Source organism: Rhinopithecus roxellana, chromosome 15 (assembly GCF_007565055.1).
Source record: "Rhinopithecus roxellana isolate Shanxi Qingling chromosome 15, ASM756505v1, whole genome shotgun sequence".
NCBI lineage: Eukaryota > Metazoa > Chordata > Mammalia > Primates > Cercopithecidae > Rhinopithecus > Rhinopithecus roxellana.
Window position 1 is genome coordinate 122366327 of NC_044563.1, and position 19212 is coordinate 122385538.

The 19212-nt window shown below is 35.6% G+C and overlaps 1 protein-coding gene across 4 annotated transcripts in view; it reads right to left on the bottom strand.

Moving 5' to 3' along the window:
* Positions 1–1745: 1745 nt before the first annotated feature.
* The window catches only part of KBTBD3 (kelch repeat and BTB domain containing 3), a 33423-nt gene continuing 15956 nt past the window's right edge, over positions 1746–19212 (bottom strand). For 2 of the 4 annotated variants that reach the window (XM_010362793.2, XM_010362794.2), the window contains 2 exons: positions 9605–9849; positions 1746–5163 (listed from right to left, as the gene is read on the bottom strand). In XM_010362793.2, coding sequence (XP_010361095.1) covers positions 3558–5163; positions 9605–9837 — 1839 coding nt within the window. In that variant the 5' untranslated portion in view covers positions 9838–9849 and the 3' untranslated portion in view covers positions 1746–3557. Of the gene's footprint in view, positions 5164–6354; positions 6480–9604; positions 9850–11187; positions 11265–19212 lie in introns of those variants that run through there. The other 2 variants (XM_030917855.1, XM_030917856.1) reach the window with 2 other exon arrangements.

The window sequence follows — 19212 nt, forward strand, 5'->3', positions numbered from 1 at the left end:
TGAGATGTGTAAATAGAATGTAGAAATCTTTGGTCACGCTCTTTCATATAGGAAATTATTGAGCTAATGATCTTCCATATGCCACAGTTTTGGGTAACTGGTTTCATTCTAAAGTATGACTTTATAAAGTTGTTTCTTATACTGGACAGAAATACGCTCCCTATAATTTTCAGCCTTTGTGTTTAGGTTGCCATTCAGAGCTGCCCCCTCAGAGAACATTTTTGAGATTTATACTTTCAATTCTAAATAAGAGTTTCCACAACACTAGATCCAATTAAACTGAGCATGATGATCTTAAAGTTACATTATATATTCAACTAATCATTACATTATAATATTTATGCATTCAAATCTCAAAATGTAAACAGATGTATCCCTCTGCGCTTAATTCCGATTTTCAAATGGTATACCTTGAGCTAATAAGCACACTGAACATATATTCAATTGCTCTTCTTGGTAGCTGAGAAATATGGAATCATATTGCACCATGTGGTCGCTCTTGAATACTAATCTAGCTTTCAAGGGTAGCACGTAATGAATATTGCTGTGATAACGACCTCCTTCACTCCCCAGACCAGAGCTGATTATGGGAAAATAGTTAGCTTTGATTATGCAAATATTCCTCATACTACTTAGTTTCAAAGGCTGTAGATGAACAAAAGGTGCTCCACATTTTAGGAATGTCCATTAACTTTGAATGGATCTCATGTGTTAAATATACTTTTTTGTATTTAATAATGCCATATACCTACTTTCAATTTTAGAAGACATTACAATATTAAAATATTTTTGGCATGCATAATGCAAATGTAGTGGAGCAAGACAAATGGTAATGGATTTAGAAATGTTAAATAGAATTTTTCCACAGGAATGATAGCAATCCGGATAATGAGCATAATTATTTTGTCTCTTGCACTGTAGCACTGGCTGAAGGATATAATGAAAGGAAAACAGACTTTAAAAAAGACTAAGGGAAGAGCCCATAAAAAGATGTTATTTTCTCTTACCTAACCTCACAGACAGAAAAAACAGCTCCTTCTGGAGGTACTGAGAATAGACTGGATGGATCACTGAGATTTGCAGGTCAGAAATCCAGAAAGGAAGGTGAAGTCAGAATAATATATATGGTTCTTAGACAGTGAAGCCACAGTCATTAACAAGACCAGAGGATATAACCAGAGTATAGTCATTGCTTCTGTGTGGTTGAGTTCCTTGAGGACTTTGAAGACACAAAACCATTCTCCAATAAGGCAGACAGATCAAATGAAAGTGCTATCTCTATAAGGAGAGGCAAAATGTGAAAGGAGAGGAGTTAGTGGAGTGGAATCTAGCACAGATTGCTATGGTGACCAGCAAAAAAAACAGTACGCAAAGAGTTGGAGGTTTTTTGATTAGACAGAGTATTTTCCTTGCAGTGATAATTGGTGGAGAGAACAAAGGTACAGATGTAAAGGGATGGCAATCAGTGAAAATGATTAAAAAGTAACCCACAGTAATTATTAAAAAAAAAAAAAAAAAAAAACACTAGGGCAGAAAACCTTCTGCATTAGAAAATGTATTAAATCAAATGCAGAGGGAGCCACCTAGGCTTTGATAACAAGAATGTTTCTGGAAACATTGGCATAAAGCAAAGGCCAATCAGAACAGTAGTGGAAATCAAGAAGATGATAGAACAATGAAGCAATATCAAAAAGGGATTTGATTTTGGGTTTCTCCTTTCTGAAATAGATGAACAATTCCTAAAGTCAGTGATGAAAACAATATTTATTTTAAACATACTCTATTAATATATATGCTTAAATTAACAGTTCAGTAAATCCACACATAGGTTATTCACTGTGTTATGGTCTTTGTCAAATAATTTGTTTTCAAAGCCACACACACACAAACAAAAGCCTCCAAAGAATTTTCCATTTTTTTAAAAACACAAAGTGCAGAGCCAACTACTCATGTGCTTAGATAGGAAGGCCACCAATTTTACAGAATACTCCTTACAAATATATCATCTAATCAGGAACATTCCTTGATTTTTAAACTTCATGAAAATGTACTCTAATATTCCATTCCATTTTGAAAAATACATTTGAAACTTATGGTTGCATAAATTTATATGATAAAATAAGAGAATCTTCATTTAAGTATATTTCTACTTAGGAACACACTTTTAAAGAATGTGCACGTTTGAGAAAGATTAACATTTACAACTGAGTGTAGAAAACTACATTTGGTTCCAGAGAAATACAATCTACACATTACCTGAGATGTAAAGCAGGGGTCTTAAAACCCAAAATGCCTTTTATCTTTTAAACTGATTAAAGAAACATATATTCTTGGAAGGCAGAATCACCTCCCTGAGAACAATGACAACAGTACTCTTACATTGTTTGTGTTAAAGATCAAACATCTTAACAGATGCAGGTTGTGAATACTATTATCAATACCAATAGCCAAGTCTTTTTTTTTTTTAATTTAGAAAGTAATTCACTGAGAATAATTTACTGAAGTAGTAAACCAACAAGGTGCTTTATAGTTGGTAAACATCATCACAGAAAATTGATAAGGTACTAATTTAAATCCTGAAATGTTTTATGTAGCTCAAATTTAGACAAAGCTTAAGAAATGCAATAATAATGATCCACTTAATTAGAGGTCAATTTTCTATGTCCTCAATTAGGCTGGAATCTAGCAGTGATACATAAAAAGTATTTTAGTACTAACATCCCAGAATCCAAAAATTTCCCATTGAGGGTTACATGCTAACATAAACTCAGGCCAGGTGTAACCTAGAACTACTAATTAAATCCAGAATGTTAATTTACTAAGATTGAACCAGAAAACGAGAGAGAGAGAGAGAGAGAGAGAGAGAGAGAGAGAGAGAGAGAGAGAGAGAGAGAGAGAGAGCGCTAGAAATTGAAACCAACTGACACTGAAAACTAATAGAATCAGCAATTTTTAAAGCATTTAAGTAACTGCTAATGGCATTATAACATGGTACCTTATGCTCTTAATGAAAAAAAGAGTTATTAAAAAAAGTTAAACTATGTTTAGTGTACTGTTTAAAAAGCTGGGGAAATTATTTCTGAACTAAAAAAGGATAAAAAGGGTACCTAAAAGAAGTTAACCAATTATCACAAATGATAGGAATTCAACAACTCATACCCGCAGTAACAAGATTCTCACCTTTAATTTATTTTTTACTTCATATAAGATGCAGTGTAATTCATTCTTACTCTCTCAAGAGATTTCTCCCATCTAAATACTACAAATCTTTTATGGACAGAGTACTTCAAAAATTAAAGTGTCAGAGTCTATGATTTGTAGTTTCATGTGAAAATACTAAGTATTCTGGATTCCCCAAGGTTAAATTACATTCAATATAATTTTTGGTAAAATATATTTTGTATTTTAAGTTTTGGGAAACTGTTTATTTATATATGGTGTACTTACGTAATAACTAAAAGCAGGAACGTTTTATTCCATTAAGATGTATAGACCTTTTTACCTATCATTTTGGTTAACAAGTTTACGTTACTAGAACTGGACTCGTTTTAGAATGTTCAAGCACATAGATTAGAAAACCATGGGTCTCTGTATTTATTAAACTGAATCACCTGGCAGTAAAATTCTGTTAAGGCTCTAGGCATTGGTGAAACTTCTTCCCACTCAGACCTGTTGCTGTGGTAGACCTGCACTTCATCTGTGATTTCATCTGGTGCATAATCACCACCTAATATATAAATTTTATCTTCAATTCCAATTGCACCTGCATTAAAGCCTGCACACTCAAAAGATCCTTCGCCTTTCCAAACACAAGTGTCTGGACAAAAACTATAAACCTTATAGGTGGAAAGGTCACATATATACAGTGTACAGTTTACTGGTACAGCTTTAATTAATGTTGCATGAAAAAATTGTCCAAACTCTGCTACTAGTTCAGACCACTGATCAGTTGTAGCATTATATTTAAAAAAGCAATCAAGTGATGGGTTAAAAGCATCTGTAATCTCTACCTCTGATCCAAGAACATAAATTACATTTTGGCATGCACTTGCTTCTGGATAGTATATGCCTCTGGGTAGTGGGCTAACAGATATCCATTCTTTGGAAAGCGGATTGTAAGATTCAACATCTAAAAGACTTTTAATGTCCCGGGATCCTCTAGTTTTTCCACCTATGACAAATAATCTATCGAGAGCCATAACTGATGTATGCATGGTTCTTGGTGTTTTCATAGTTGATACCAAGAAGAAATCGTTTTTGACTGGACAGTAGCACCAGGTTTGATCAGTGGCATCATGATATGACTCAGCAATATGCAGTCGAACCGTTCTACAACATTTCCCTTTGCAACCACCTGTCAAGAATATTTTCTCTCCGTAACTTGAAAGACTAGATCCTGGCAAATCAATCAGGTGTGATTGCGGCAGTATTTTCCATGAATCAGTTTTAATATTATAGCAAAATGTATATTGATTTTCTCCATTTTCCTCAGTTTTGTGAATGAATATATATTTCTCAGTTGTGGATGGTCGAGCATCAGGGAAGAGTCCACCAGAACCTTGCACACACTTAATTGCATCCATGATTATGTCAAAACAGTCTGTGCTTTTGAGTAAACTCTCTTCGTTGAACAGACAGTCCTGAAGTGTCTCCTCAGATAACTGATGCAATCTTACTTTTTCAATCAAATGAGGCAGATACTTTTGCCTTGATTCTAAGTTATGTTTAGTCCAACTAAGGACAACTTTCAGTACCATTTCTTCTTCAGGAACATTTAATTCATCTGATTCCAGACATTTTTGTAGTACTCCAAAATTCATCTCTAAGAAATCACTGGATTTAAATAATAAAGAAAAGTGATGTTGTACAAAGTGTAATGCATGATCAAACAAACTGGTGGAGCCATAGCTATCTGATATAGATAATAACTGTAAACAATTGACAAGATTAATACTTTTTATTAAAAAGTCACTGCAAGCTTTGGATAGGAAGGAAACTTGAAGAAATGATGACAACTGGAAGAACATTTCCACATTATCATCTGTTATTTTTGTTTTTCCAGTATAGGCATAATCAAGAAATGCTTTTACTGCTTTGGAGGACAAATTAGTAATGGTAACACTTCCATCATCTCTTTCTTTCATGTTTACTTCAAACATAGCCCTGCAAAAATAAAGAACACAGAAAAACAACAGGAATATTTTATTCCATAATTATTTTCAATATTACCTTAAGGAGGTTTCCTTACTCTTGACTTAAAATATATTTATAAAATCATGTTTTAATTGCATCCTAATATCTAGAATTATATACCATATTTATCTGCCAATAAACATATTACAAAATGCCTATATTACAAAATATGTACATTACAGCTGAGCCATAACAACTAATAAAAAAAAGACTATAAAAATATTCAAATTTTGTACACTGATTTGATTCTTATTTATTATTAACACTATTGGGGCAAAATCTTGCTGATGGTCAAATTTCTTTATTTATGGATTAATTAGTAACAACTGTGCTGGTGATAAGTAAAATTACTTAAAATATAATTATTTAGAACTTAGAATTTAAAAGTCTCTTTCAAATTCATCTTTGATTTCACATTAATGAAATAGAAAAGAGTACAGTGAGATACCTGATGTCTCCAATGACTCTACTGTGCGGGCGAAATTCACCAAATAAGATACATGTCTAAAAAGATATTTTATAAAGTTCTTTAGGAGAAGGGGAATGTGATCTCCTAAAACTAAACAGCAACAGTGAACCACATCAAGCAAAAAGGTGAGAAAAAAAAAAAAGAATTTAATAGGCACTGAGAGATGAAGATAGGTCCCCAAATTTGAATAATTAGACTAGCTTGAAAGTTTTTCATAATAAGTTTGGTTTTATTGCTACATGGTAAAGTTGACAGAATCTAAGGAACTGGGAATTTCTTTGGCTCAGTTTAGGTAAAAACATAAATTATTTGGAAATGCATTGTTATGGAGCAAAACGTATTTTACTACTGGTTCTGGTTTAATAATGATTTTTATTTGTGCCAGTATTGTCCAGAATGTCTTTCTGAGCAGTGTTCCTAGTTGCCCAAAGTATTCTAGGGGAAAACCAATTTACTTATCAGAGTCTACTCCAGAAGGCAATGAAATCTATTTAAAAAGTACAACAACCAACTGAAAAATACAAGGGAACTTGCAAAATGTTACACATTATGCAGGGTTTTTTAATAATGAATATCAATAGAAATATTAATCTGTGATAATAATTATATAGATTATTAAGACATCTACAGCAGTTTAGGATAATATTAAGAGTCCATATAGCCCAGCTGGCTACATGGTCCATTGGGCCCACCTGCCAGTGTATGTAGCCTCTGCCACTTATTAGCTGAGTGGCCTTGGGGAGGTGACTTAACTTTATTGTGCTTCGAATTCTTCATCTGAAAATGGAGGTACTGGTAGTATCTATGTCATTGGGTGCTGAGAGGAATAAATGGGTTAATTGATGCGAAGTATTAGCTTTTATTGCTATCATTATTTTAAATGTTTTCTATCAGATTTGATGTATTTATAATTTACTATCAGCTTCCACATTTTCTTTGAAAAGACACATGTAAGATTATATTTCTATACTTCATCCTATTCATCTCAAAGTATCCAGTTAACATCTATCTCCAATTTACCATCTTATCATAAAGTATGTATAAAATGTGTGCGATTCCTTTTCAATTTCTTGTCTCCAATGAGACCTTCCGTCTCAATAATAATTTTCGTTTTCCAAAAACACTGTAAGAGGGATATTTTCATGCATTGTGTACTTTTCTGACATTTTTATTTTACACTTTCAGTACTCCATTAAGTGAGTTTGATCATATTATGAATTAGCAGCATTATAGGAGAGTGTAAACTGTCAAATGTCTATTACATATGTACATATTTTAATGTGAACTATGTACTCATTTAATAAAGTACTATAGGTAATAAAGGATCCGATACTTTTGTTATCTATACCAGGTAGAAAACTTTAAAAACACATTGTTCTAATAGTAATTTTAAAAACTAAAAGCAGACCTATAAAAAACTAGCAGTAAGCTGAACAAAGAACTATGTGCAAAAATTATGTATAAATTGAATAAAAAACAACATCAAGAAGAGTGCAGGTCTAGACATTCAAATGCCTACACAGAATATTTTATTAGCATGAAAACATTACAGGGAAATCAAGCTGTGTGTTCACACCAGATTATTTATATTTTTGCTAGGTTTAGAAATAATAATCATAGCAGCTAATATTAACTGAATGTAGTAGGTATGGTGCTAATTATTACTTATACATTATTTCATTTAAGCAATACAATAATTCTATGAATTAAGTCCTATTTTTATAATCCTACCTTTTTACAAATGAGGAAACTGAGGCCTGAAGGGGTTAAGTAACTTGACTAATAAAACATGTCTAGTAAATGGCAGAGCTTGGATTTAGATTTAGGGCATACGTATTAAGAGGCCAACTACTTAACCATTGTACTACACAGCTTCCTGTGATGAAGAGGGGATCTGAAGGATAAGGGGAAAGACAAGAGTTACATGGAAGAAAAGAGGGGAGGGAAGACACTGGTGGAAATAAGAGTGACAGAGTATAAGACAATAAGGGCCCCAGTGAAGTTCAAAGAACAACTTTGATTACCCGAGAGAAGAAATAAAAAGAATAGATGAAGGCATATAGTCAAATTAGGCAAACAGCTAGTTCAAGACTGTTGTAGGCTCCATGGCCCCAGTAAACTATGCTGCAGTACTAAGCCATTGCTCCCAATTTCAAAGCAAGAGCCCCTACAGGAACAGGTGCTTAGCAGGAAGTATATATCAGTAAATATCAGTAAATTTATGTTTAAAAAAGTATATATCAGTAAATGTTTGTTGAATGAAATCTAGCTTGTAAGATTTACTCTAAAGGCAATAAGGGTGAGATCTAATAAGATGGTGGTAAAAAAATAAGGGTTAAAATTAGGATTCAAAATAGTATAAATTAACTTGCATATAAAATATGCATCTTAGTATTTCTATATCTTAAACTTTATTTTTTAATCGAGTTTATTGGAGATTTAAACCCTGCTTAATTCAAATTAAAATTGCTTTCACGAATGAACATAATGCAAAATATTGCTATTAGGATTTAAGTTTATTGTAATATAACCAGGAAGGCTGAAGATCAGGGTTTCACCAAAAGGGGCTTGTCTATTGACCAAGAAGCCTCACAGGATAGTACTACCTTGATACAATTAACACAGTAATTGCAAGGTCATGTGTCTGGCCCTTAACCTTGCAGAATTGGAAACCTGCTGTCATCATAGTGATTACTGCAGTGTTAGGAATAGGACATTCTCTTTAGGGTGATCTACATGGGAAACCAAATTATATTCAGAAGGTTGCTTAGAATTAGAACAAGCTGAGTGCTTTTAAGAAATGCCTTATAGCTAAGAAGTACTTTTCCCTAATAAAAAGATATCTTTGCTAAGGAGAGGATAAATTTTTAAATCGGTTAGAGCCTCCTCTCCCCATAATACAAGAATACAACATAGGACTGAAATTTGCTTTTCTCTCAGAGATATTTTCTTCAAATTTTGCTTCCATTTTTGTTCAACCTGTCGTCTTCTTTTTCTAAAATAATACAATACAGGATCCCCCAAACAAAGATGACACCATAACAAATTTTTTTTTTTTTTGTCCCAGAGTATTTCAAGGGATCAATGTTCCGGAGAACTTTGGTAAATGCTGACCTGGGAAGACCTGTACTTTAAAAACAGGCAGTCTTAAATTCTCTCCTACTAAAAAATCATGGCTGGGCGAGGTGGCTCACGCCTGTAATCCCAGCACTTCAGGAAGCTGAGGCGGGTGGATCACGAGGTCAGGAGATCAAGACCATCCTGGTAAACACAGTGAAACTCCGTCTCTACTAAAAATACAAAAAATTAGCCGGGTGTGGTGGTGGGCGCCTGTAGTCCCAGCTACTCGGGAAGTTGAGGCAGGAGAATGGCGTGAACCTGGGAAGTGGAGCTTGCAGTGAGTTGAGATCGCGCCACTGCACTCCAGCCTGGGCGACAGAGTGAGACTCTATCTTAAAAAAAAAAAAAAAAAATCATTAGGTAATCTTGGTTCTAATTAGGTTTTTTGCTTTTCATTTTGTTTCTTTGAGATGGAGTCTCGCTCTGTCGCCCAGGCTGGAGTGCAGTGGTGCGATCTCAGCTCACCCCAACCGCAGCCTCCTGGGTTCAAGCAATTCTTGTGCCTCAGGCTCCTGTGTAGCTGGGATTACAGGCACACGCCATTGCGCCCGGCTGATTTTTGCATTTTTAATAGAGACAGAGTTTCACCATGTTGGCCAGGCTGCTCTTGAAGTCCTGACTTCAGGTGATCTGCCTGCCTTGGCCTCTCAAGAGTGCTGGGATTACAGGCGTGAGCCACCGTGCCCAGCCTAATTCGTTTTTTTTTTTTTAAGAATTAAAAATTACTGTTGCATGTTCCTGTGGGGGGAAACTTGAGTCCAGTATAAAATAGAACCTAATTATTCAAATCACAAAATGTGAGGCATAGACAAGGTAAAGTACCTGAAAAAGTCACTGCATGCTGCTAACACACAACGATGACATGGGATTATTTCATCTTTCATAATTATTTTGAAATCATAAAAGACATTTTGTTCTCTAAAATTCTGTAGTACACTTAAGATTTTTTGTCCATGATCTTCTGATACAAGGAAGTTGTTTTTCTTCTCAGATGGAATTCCATTACAGGTGCTTCGTTGATTGAAAGCATATGAATTATCCATAGCCAATTCCATATGTCCTTAGAACTAGAACAACAACAACAAAAAAATCACTGATGTAGTAGAGACCTAATGTAAGTTTCAGACTCCAAAATTTGCCCTCTTGATGTGAAATACACAAAAATAGCCACTAAGAAACATAATAAGACAGTAAAACTTGTTTTAAACATTTGTTTTCCTGACATTTAATATTAAATTCCTTTTGAATTTTCATAAATGTTGAGCTCATTGGAATAAAAGTATATTTTTCATAAGGGCTAACATTCAAGCCTATGTAACTGTGTTAAATAGCCAAATGTACAAGTTGTATAAATAGCTTATATAGGATTTCACTACATAATTAATATTATTATTATACATAAGAAGTGTTATTTCTAACATAATTATTGAGTATATGCCCAACACAATCCCCCTCTTTTCCAATCCATTCTCTTCTGGTAGCAAAGTAGCTGTTAAAATGCTGATCTTGGAGCATAAACTATATATCTCCTGAGGTTAGACTTTTACAAGATAATTGGTTGAAAAAGATCAGAGTGTTAGATTGCATTAATTATTTATGGCTTTAGTAAAGAAGAAAAAGACAAGCACTTTTCTAAGTTGGGCTATTTAAAAGTAGAAAAGAAAACCGCATAAATCTTAATTAAGAAAGATTTTTTAAACATGAGGTCAGAAATCCAAGACAGGTAAAGATCAGATAATTGTGAGTATCTTGGAACTGCAAATTCAGCTCTAAACATAAAAGTTGCATTATCCAAAGCAAGGAAGTGGGAAACAGAAAGGAAAACAGGATTGGGAACTTTCGGAGCCAGACAAATAGAAAACCTTGATTCTACATTTCTGTTCCAGTTATCACCCGAAAACGTAGTGGCTTAAGACAACAATTTATAATCTCTCATGTTCCTGTGAGTTGAGGTGATGCTTCTTGCTTGTGAGCTTTCATATAACTACAGACAAATGGCAGCTGTGACTGAAGCCATCTGAAGGTCTGACTAGGTTACATGTCCAGTATGGTTTCCTCATTCATATTTCTGATGATTCAGCTGGGATGGCTAGAAGAGATGGGGATCTTTCTTCTTTTTTTGTTTTTTTCTGAGAACACTTCAATATTTATTGATTCATTTAAAAATAAAAAAAATTATATAACTATATTCAATATATCTATTTAATATACATATTCATATATATCAATTTTATATACATGCCTATGTATATAACTATATATAACTACAAAAATATGTAAATGGATAACTAAAATAACTATTTTCCAAAACAAAAAAAAAGTTTCTTGAGAAGGGTTACATTCTTTTATATTTTTGCAAATCTTTTTAACATCTGGCTTAATGGAAGACAACTAGATTCTCATACCTGCTTCTTTATTCAATCTTTTGTGAAATCATATACCATGTGGGCACACATCTACAACCATCTTATCTTCGACAAACCTGACAAAAACAAGCAATGGGGAAAGGATTCCCTATTTAATAAACGGTGTTGGGAAAACTGGCTAGCCACATGCAGAAAACTGAAACTGGACCCCTTCCTTACACCTTCTACAAAAATTAACTGAAGATGGATTAGAAACTTAAATATAAAACCCAAAATCATAAAAACCCTAGAAGAAAACCTAGGCAATAGCATTCAGGACATAGGCATGGGCAAAGATTTCATGACTAAAACACCAAAAGCAATTGCAACAAAAGCCAAAATTGACAAATGGGATCTAATTAAACTAAAGAGCTTCTGCATAGCAAAAGAAACTAGCATCAGAGTGAACAAGGAACCTACAGAATAGGAGAAAATTTTTGTAATCTACCCATCTGAAAAAGGTCTAATATCTAGAATCTACAAGGAACTTAAACAGATTTGCAAGAAAAAAACAAAAAAACCCATCAAAGAGTGGGCAAAGGATACGAACAGACAACTCTCAAAAGACCCAGACGACAACTCTCAAAAGCCGACAGTTATGTGGTCAACAAACATATGGAAAAAAACTCATCCTCGCTGATCATTAGGGTTTTCTCTTTCTTAACACACCCTCTCCAAGTGGCTAGCTGGCACTTCTTCACAGCATGACAGTGTCAGAGTGACTGGGCTTTTTGCATGAAGCTTGGTTCTCCCAGAGCAGGTGTTCCAAGAGACCTAGGTGGAAGCTAGATACTGGAGTAGTAGTCTAAATTGTCCTACAGCATCAATTAAAGCTCCATTCCAGGACCAAGACAATCTACTGTTGCGCTATGCAATACAGTAACCATGAGCCATGTGTAGCTATTTAAATTACTTGTAAGTAAATACAACTAAAAAATTCAGGTCCATCATTGCTCTAGCTACATTTAAGTGGTCAGTCATATGTGGTGTGATGAGTGACAACTTGTTTGGGACACAGAGTGCCCACATTTTTGGTTAAACATTACTTCTGGGTATGTCTGTGAGGGTGTTCCAGACGAGATTAAACACTTGAATTGGTAGACTGACTAACGCAGATTGTCCTCCCCACTGTAGCTGTGCCTCATCCTGTCTGGTGAAGGTCTGAATAGAACAAAAGGCTGAATAAGAAAGAACTCTTTCTTTCTGCCTGACTTCAAGCTGGAACTCAAACAGGAACTATACCACCAGCTCTCCTAAGTCTCCCACTTGCTGACTACAAATCTTGGGTCTTCTCAGCTTCCATAATCACATGAGCCAATTCCTTATAGTTTTTCTGTCTCTCTCTCTCTCTCTCTCTCTCTCTCTCTCTCTCTCTCTCTCTCTCTATATATATATATATATATATATACACACACACACACACACACACACATACATACATATAGTAAAAATACCTATACATATGTATAGTACAAATACATATACATATATATGTGTGTATCTATATATATCCCTTTGGTTCTGTTTTTCTGAATAAGTCAGATTAATACATCTGCCTAGTGACTACTGTATTAAACAAAGCAAATATAAAACATTCTCATCATCACAGAAAGTTCCACTGGATAGCCATTATACTGTGTGGAAAAATAGTGTGCCTGTGTGAATGTGTGTGTGACTGTGGAGGTGTGTATGTGCCTGTGTGTGCAGGAGAAACTAATAGGTTGTAATTGGCAGTACTGCTGGAAATCTAAGTGACTTGTAGAAATCATTTTGTGCGTAGCATTCTGAGTAAATGTGAATAGGGAGACATATTAAAAATGAGAGTGGGTATCATGGAGGAAGAGAGATAATGAAAGGTTTGGAGGTTAATTCTGAGGAAAAGGAACTAGAGAAAACAAAACCAATACGATGGGTGAAGATGAGAGCAGAGAGAGAGAGCAAGAGAGACAGACAGTGCAAGATTGATTCATTATAAGCTCACATGGTAATAGAGGCTAAGAAGCCCCAAGATCTATAACTAGTTAGCTGGATACCCAGGAGAGCTGACAGTACAGTTTCAGTACAAGTCCAAAGGCATGAGAACCACAACAGCCAATGGTTTAAGTTTCAGTTCAAAAGCTGGCAAGCTTAAGACCCAAGAGGAGTCAATTTTTCAATTTGAGTCCAATGGCAGGAAAAGACTGATGTATGTCCCAACTCAAATAGGCAGGATAAATTTCCTATTACTCAGTCTTTTATTCTATTCAATTCTTCATTGGATTGCATAAGGCCCACCACATAGGAAAATCTGATTTACTTGGTCTCCTGATTCACATGTTAATCTCATCCAGAAATATCCTTACAGACACGTTCAGAATGTCTGACCAAATGTCTGGTCACCAGATGGCCCAGTCAAGCTTATAAATGAAATCAACTATCACGACAGTTCAAATCTTAACTTAACAATGTTGATAACATATGACCTAGGATGGAAAAAGAGTATTTCAAATTAGAGTGAGGCATAAAGACAATTATACATGGCTAATGTCCCAGGACTAATTCTTTACCTCACAAGGCATCTTCATAAGTCACTTGTAAGACTGTTTTTAAAACTATGCATGTTTTATCTCCTTTTCTAATATTTATAAAATACACAGATGTGACATATTAGCTTGTATAAAAATCATATATCTTCCCAAGAGTATGATATAATGTTGTTAAATAAGACGGCTATTAGCCTGAGATTACCTCCATAACAAGGCCTCTTATGTAAGAGAACTGAAACTTAACTTGGAAACATTTATTGTAACTGACTTAAAAACCAAAAACCAAAAACAAGCCTTAGCCAATCACAAACTGTCAACCAACCTACTGGTTACAAATAGGAAACTTCCATCAGACAATATCCAAATAAGGCAAATGCCTAGCTGTAGTCAATCAGGTAATTTCCCTACTTTGTTTCCATGTTCAACCTATAAAAGCTTGCTGGTCACACTGCTGGAGTAGAGCTCTCTGAACCTCTTTCAGTTTTGAATGCTACCTGATTCATGAATTGCTCTTTGCTCAAACTCTGTTAAATTGTATTTGTCTAAAGCTTTTCTTTTAACAAAGTGAAATGAAAGAAAAAGGAGAGCATTAGAATCAGGCCTGAGTTCTAATGCTGGTTCAGCATTTACTTGTGATACATTTGAGGCAAATAACTTCTAATTTTTTATTATTATTTTCATCATCTGTAAAATGCAGATAAACTGTATCTATCTAGTTGTGTTGTTGAGAATATTTTAAAAAACACATAATTGGCTGGGCGCCGTGGCTCACGCCTGTAATTCCAGCACTTTGGGAGGCCAAGGTGGGTGGATCACGTGGTCAAGAGATTGAGACCATCCTGGCCAACACGGTGAAACCCCATCTCTAATAAAAATGCAAAAGTTAGCTGGGCGTGGTGGCGCACGCCTGTAGTCCCAGCTACCCGAGAGGCTAAGGCAGGAGAATCACTTGAACCCGGAAGATAAAGGTAAAGGTTGCAGTAGGCCGAGATTGCACCACTGCACTCCAGCCTGGCGACAGAGAGAGACTCCGTCTCAAAACAAAAACAAAAACAAAAACAAAACAACAACAACAACAAAAGTAATTTAGCATATAATATGTGTAAAATAAGTGGAAGTTAAGGCTTATTTTCTAAGAAATTTAACAGAAAAGAAAAGAAAATCATTTAATTGACAATAAGTTTACACTTATAAAATGGTGGAGGAAGGGACAAGAAAAGCAGCTCTCTAATAATTTCTACGGCATAAGAACAAAGTTGAACATAAGAGCTATCATTGCAAAGTCGTTTCATCTACAGTGTCAAAGGAAATAATAGAGAATTGGTGGGAGACTTGAACCAGCCTCCCTAACTCCAAGATGATGAAAATAAGTTTAAAAGAAATTGCCAGGGGCCAGGAGTGGTGGCTCACCCTGTAATCCCAGCACTTTAGGAGGCTGAGGCGGGCAGATCACCTGAGGTCAGGAATTCAAGACTAGCCTGGTCAAAATGGTGAAACCCCATCTCTCTGAAAATATAAAAATTAGCCGGGCATGATGGCAGGTGCCTGTAACCCCACCTATTCGAGAGGCTCACCGAGAGAATCGCTTGAGCCCAGGAGGCAGAGGTTGCAGTGGGCCAAGATCACGCCATTGCACTACAGCCTGGGTGACAGAATGAGGCTCTGTTTCTAAATAAATAAATAAATAAATAAATAAATAAATAAATAAGGAATAGCCAGGAAGTATTTACACTATGCAAAAGGGCATGCAAAGTAGATAAACAGACAATATGACTGAAAACAGTCTATACTACTTTGACAGATACTGTGTTAAAGCTGTGCAAAGGATCAAGGTGTCTTCTCAGTGTCACAATGTAGCCAAGATGTTACTCCTGGTCTCATTCTCCAGTCTAGTGATGAGCTGGGGCATCAATAACCTATAAAAGTAATATAGGGCATCTCTATGGCCTGTCTAAAATAACTACAGAAGTGGTTGACTCAGTCCAGATTGCCTAGATGAAAAGATATGTATTTAAATCCCTCTATGTGTTAGAGGAAGTTAGACACTGAGAATCAAAAGACACATTATCTCCTATAACCTTAGATTCCGCTGGATTTCTAAAAATTCTCTCAAAGATTAGAATAATAGATGTTGGCAAGGATATTTGATCAACATGGAACATTCTAAAGCAGTAATTACTATCCCTGCCTCCAGGCTATCCAGTAGGGGAGACGTGGGGAAATGCATGTGGGTAGATACTGAATATTTGTTTCACAATGTTTTTGTTCAAAAATACACAATAATTTTTGTATTTTTAGTAGAGTCAGGGTTTCATCATGTTGGCTAGGATGGTCTCGAACTCCTGCCCTCGTGATCCGCCCGCCTCGGCCTCCCAAAATGCTGGGATTACAGGTGTGAGCCACTGCACCCAGCCTGTTTTTGTTCTATATGCGATCGAAATGTATACATGTTATTTGTGGAGCACTTGCTACATATCCAGTGCTGGTCTAGATGGATTGAAAATATAGTGGAAAATAGAATTTGTGAATGACACAAAGTGAGTAAGGTATATGGCTGAGGAAGAATTCACAAAGAACAGTGAGAGAAATGGAGGAAAACCAGGAGAGGCAGTAGAAACTAAGGGAAGAGAGTTTCAAGTATGAAGTTGTCACCTGTATCATCAAAAGGTGACGGGAAAAGATCACTGATGATTTGGGGTAAAGTGGGGAGAGAACAGATTACAGTGGAGTTAAGTGGAAATAATGGGCACAATTTATATACATTATTCTTTTAAAAAGTTCATCAAGGCTGGGTGTGGTGGCTCACGCCTGTAATCCCAGTACTTTGGGGGGCCGAGGCAGGTGGATCACCTGAGTTCAGGAGTTCGAGACCAACCTGGCCAACGTGGCAAAACCCCATCTCTACTAAAAATACAAAAATTAGCCAGGCAGTAGTGGCAGGCACCTGTAATCCCAGCTACTCGGAAGGCTGAGGCAGGAGAATCGCTTGAACCCAGGAGGCAGAGGTTGCAGTAAGCCAAGATCGCACCACTGCACTCCAGCCTGGGTGACAGAGCAAGACTGTCTAAAAAAACAAAAAACAAAACAAAGAAAATTCATCAAGATGGGGGCTAGAGGAGCATGTAGATACCAGGAAATTTTATTCTGTTTTGGTATAGATAGGAGAAACCTGTGCATGTTAATACACTGAAAACAAAGGACACGTATGGAGGGAAATTTTGACAATGATCACAGCAATCTAAATTCAATACCTACATCCATATCACACAGCAAAATGTTTTGGACCTTTAAACCAATAAATTGGAGAACAATACTATGCAGCCAAACTTCTATTTCTGTTGACAGATAAACATTGATAGGCAAATAAATGGTTCCGTTTCTAACCATTTATCTGTTGTTTGGTTGTTTAGTGATATAATAAGAATGAAGGTACCGGGATTTATCATAAATAATGTATACAGTTATTTCATCCAACACTCACAATAATCCTTTAAGATTGGTATTAATAATTACTTTTTCAAACAGCAAATTGAGGCTCAGAGATTAAATAACATATGCCTAAAAACATAAAACTAGTAGAAACATGCTTATTTCACTAAATGTCCATGTTATTTCCAAAATGAATCATTCTGACCCTGGATTTTAATATCAAATGAAAGCTCAGAAAGCAATTTTAGTGCTCCTTAGATCAACTATAAATGTACTTGTCAAAAGTTACCACAGCAATTTAAGATCGTTCTTAATAAGGATGACATACATGATAATAATAGCTAATATTTGCTAAGCCAGTAAGCTGTGCGAGGCACTGGCCTACAGAATTCACAATACTTGATTTGATTCTTATAAATACAATCCCTATTTAAAAAATTAATTAATTAATTTAAAAAAGACTGTGCTTCCAGTAAGGTTTAGATGTACCTTTCCCTATTTCTCCTGCAAGGTTTAGATGTACCTTTCCCTATTTCTCCTGCTACGTACAAAAAAAAAAAAAAAAAAAAAAAAAACAACAACAACAAAACCCTCGAGGTACATATAAATATAAATAAACATATATATACACATATATATGAAGACAAATAAATGAAGATGATGAAAAGTGGAAAGATGAAATCAGACTGACTAGTGACCTGAGGAACAACATACTGGTGAGTTCCCTGGGTATTCCTTTTGCCTAGTACGTTCCAGATGCTACAAAAGCTGCAACGCTGATACACCAGTGGGCACACACATAAACAGCCCCCAAACCACCCTCTTTAGTCACAGAACCAGAAAAGGAGCAACCTAACAAGACAGAAAAGTTTTAAGGAAATAAACACTCAACCACAGCAGAAGACCACACAAAAAAATTCTGGCTCTATACCCACTCAAGCCTGCAAGGGTGCAATGGAGAGCCTAGAATTTCACTAATGATAGGCTATAATGAGGTACTCCTATCATTCTCCTCCTATCCCACCAACTAGAATGATATTGGAGAAGGCTAAATAATCACTAAAACATTTATGCAGGCCAGGCATGGTGGCTCACGCCTGTAATCCCAGCACTTTGGGAGGCCAAGGCGGACAGATTGCCTGAGGTCAGGAATTCAAGACCAGCCTGGTCAACATGGTAAAACCCCTCTCTACTAAAAATACAAAAATTAGCTGGGTGTGGTGGTGGGCACCTGGGGTGGTGGGCTCCCAGCTACCTGGGAGGCTGAGGCAGGAGAATCACTTGAACCTAGGAGGCAGAGGTTGCAGTGAGCTGAGATCACACTACTTTACTACAGCCTGGGTGCCAAGAGCAAAACTCCATCTAAAACAAACAAACAAACAAAAAAACAAACAAACAAACAAACAAAACTATTCAAAGAGATAACATTTATAAATTTTTATAGCTAAATCAAAATTAAATTCTAAAAAAAGTTCAAGTAAGCCACAGGAGACAGAAAGAAAAAAAACAGAAATAAAAACAGAATAAACAGAAAACAGAAAATAAATTACAGACTTCAATATTGACATAGTAATAATTGCACAAAATGTTAGAGGTCTACATACACCAATTAAAAGACAGATTACCAGAGTAGATTAAAAAGTGACCCAACTTTATGCCTCCTACAAGTAAACTGACTTCAAATGTAATAAGCAGGTTAAAAGTAAAAGGATAGGAAAAGATATACTATGCAAGCATTAATTAAAATAAAGCAGGCATGGCAATACAATTACAAGATAAAGCAGACTTGAGCAAGGGAAAGAAATGTTATGTAACTGTCCACCCAGCACCAAGAAGACTAGCAATCAAAAATCTATATGCACCAAATGATACAGCTGTAAAATATGTGAAGTAAAAACTGATAAAACTGAAAAAAAAAAAGACAAATCCACTATTATAGCTGGAGACTTCAACACCCTTCCGTCTAAAATTCATAGAACTAGACAAGAAGTCAGTAAGCATATAGAGCTCAACAACACCATCAATCAACAGAATCTAATCAACATTTATAGAAAACTCCACCTAACAACAG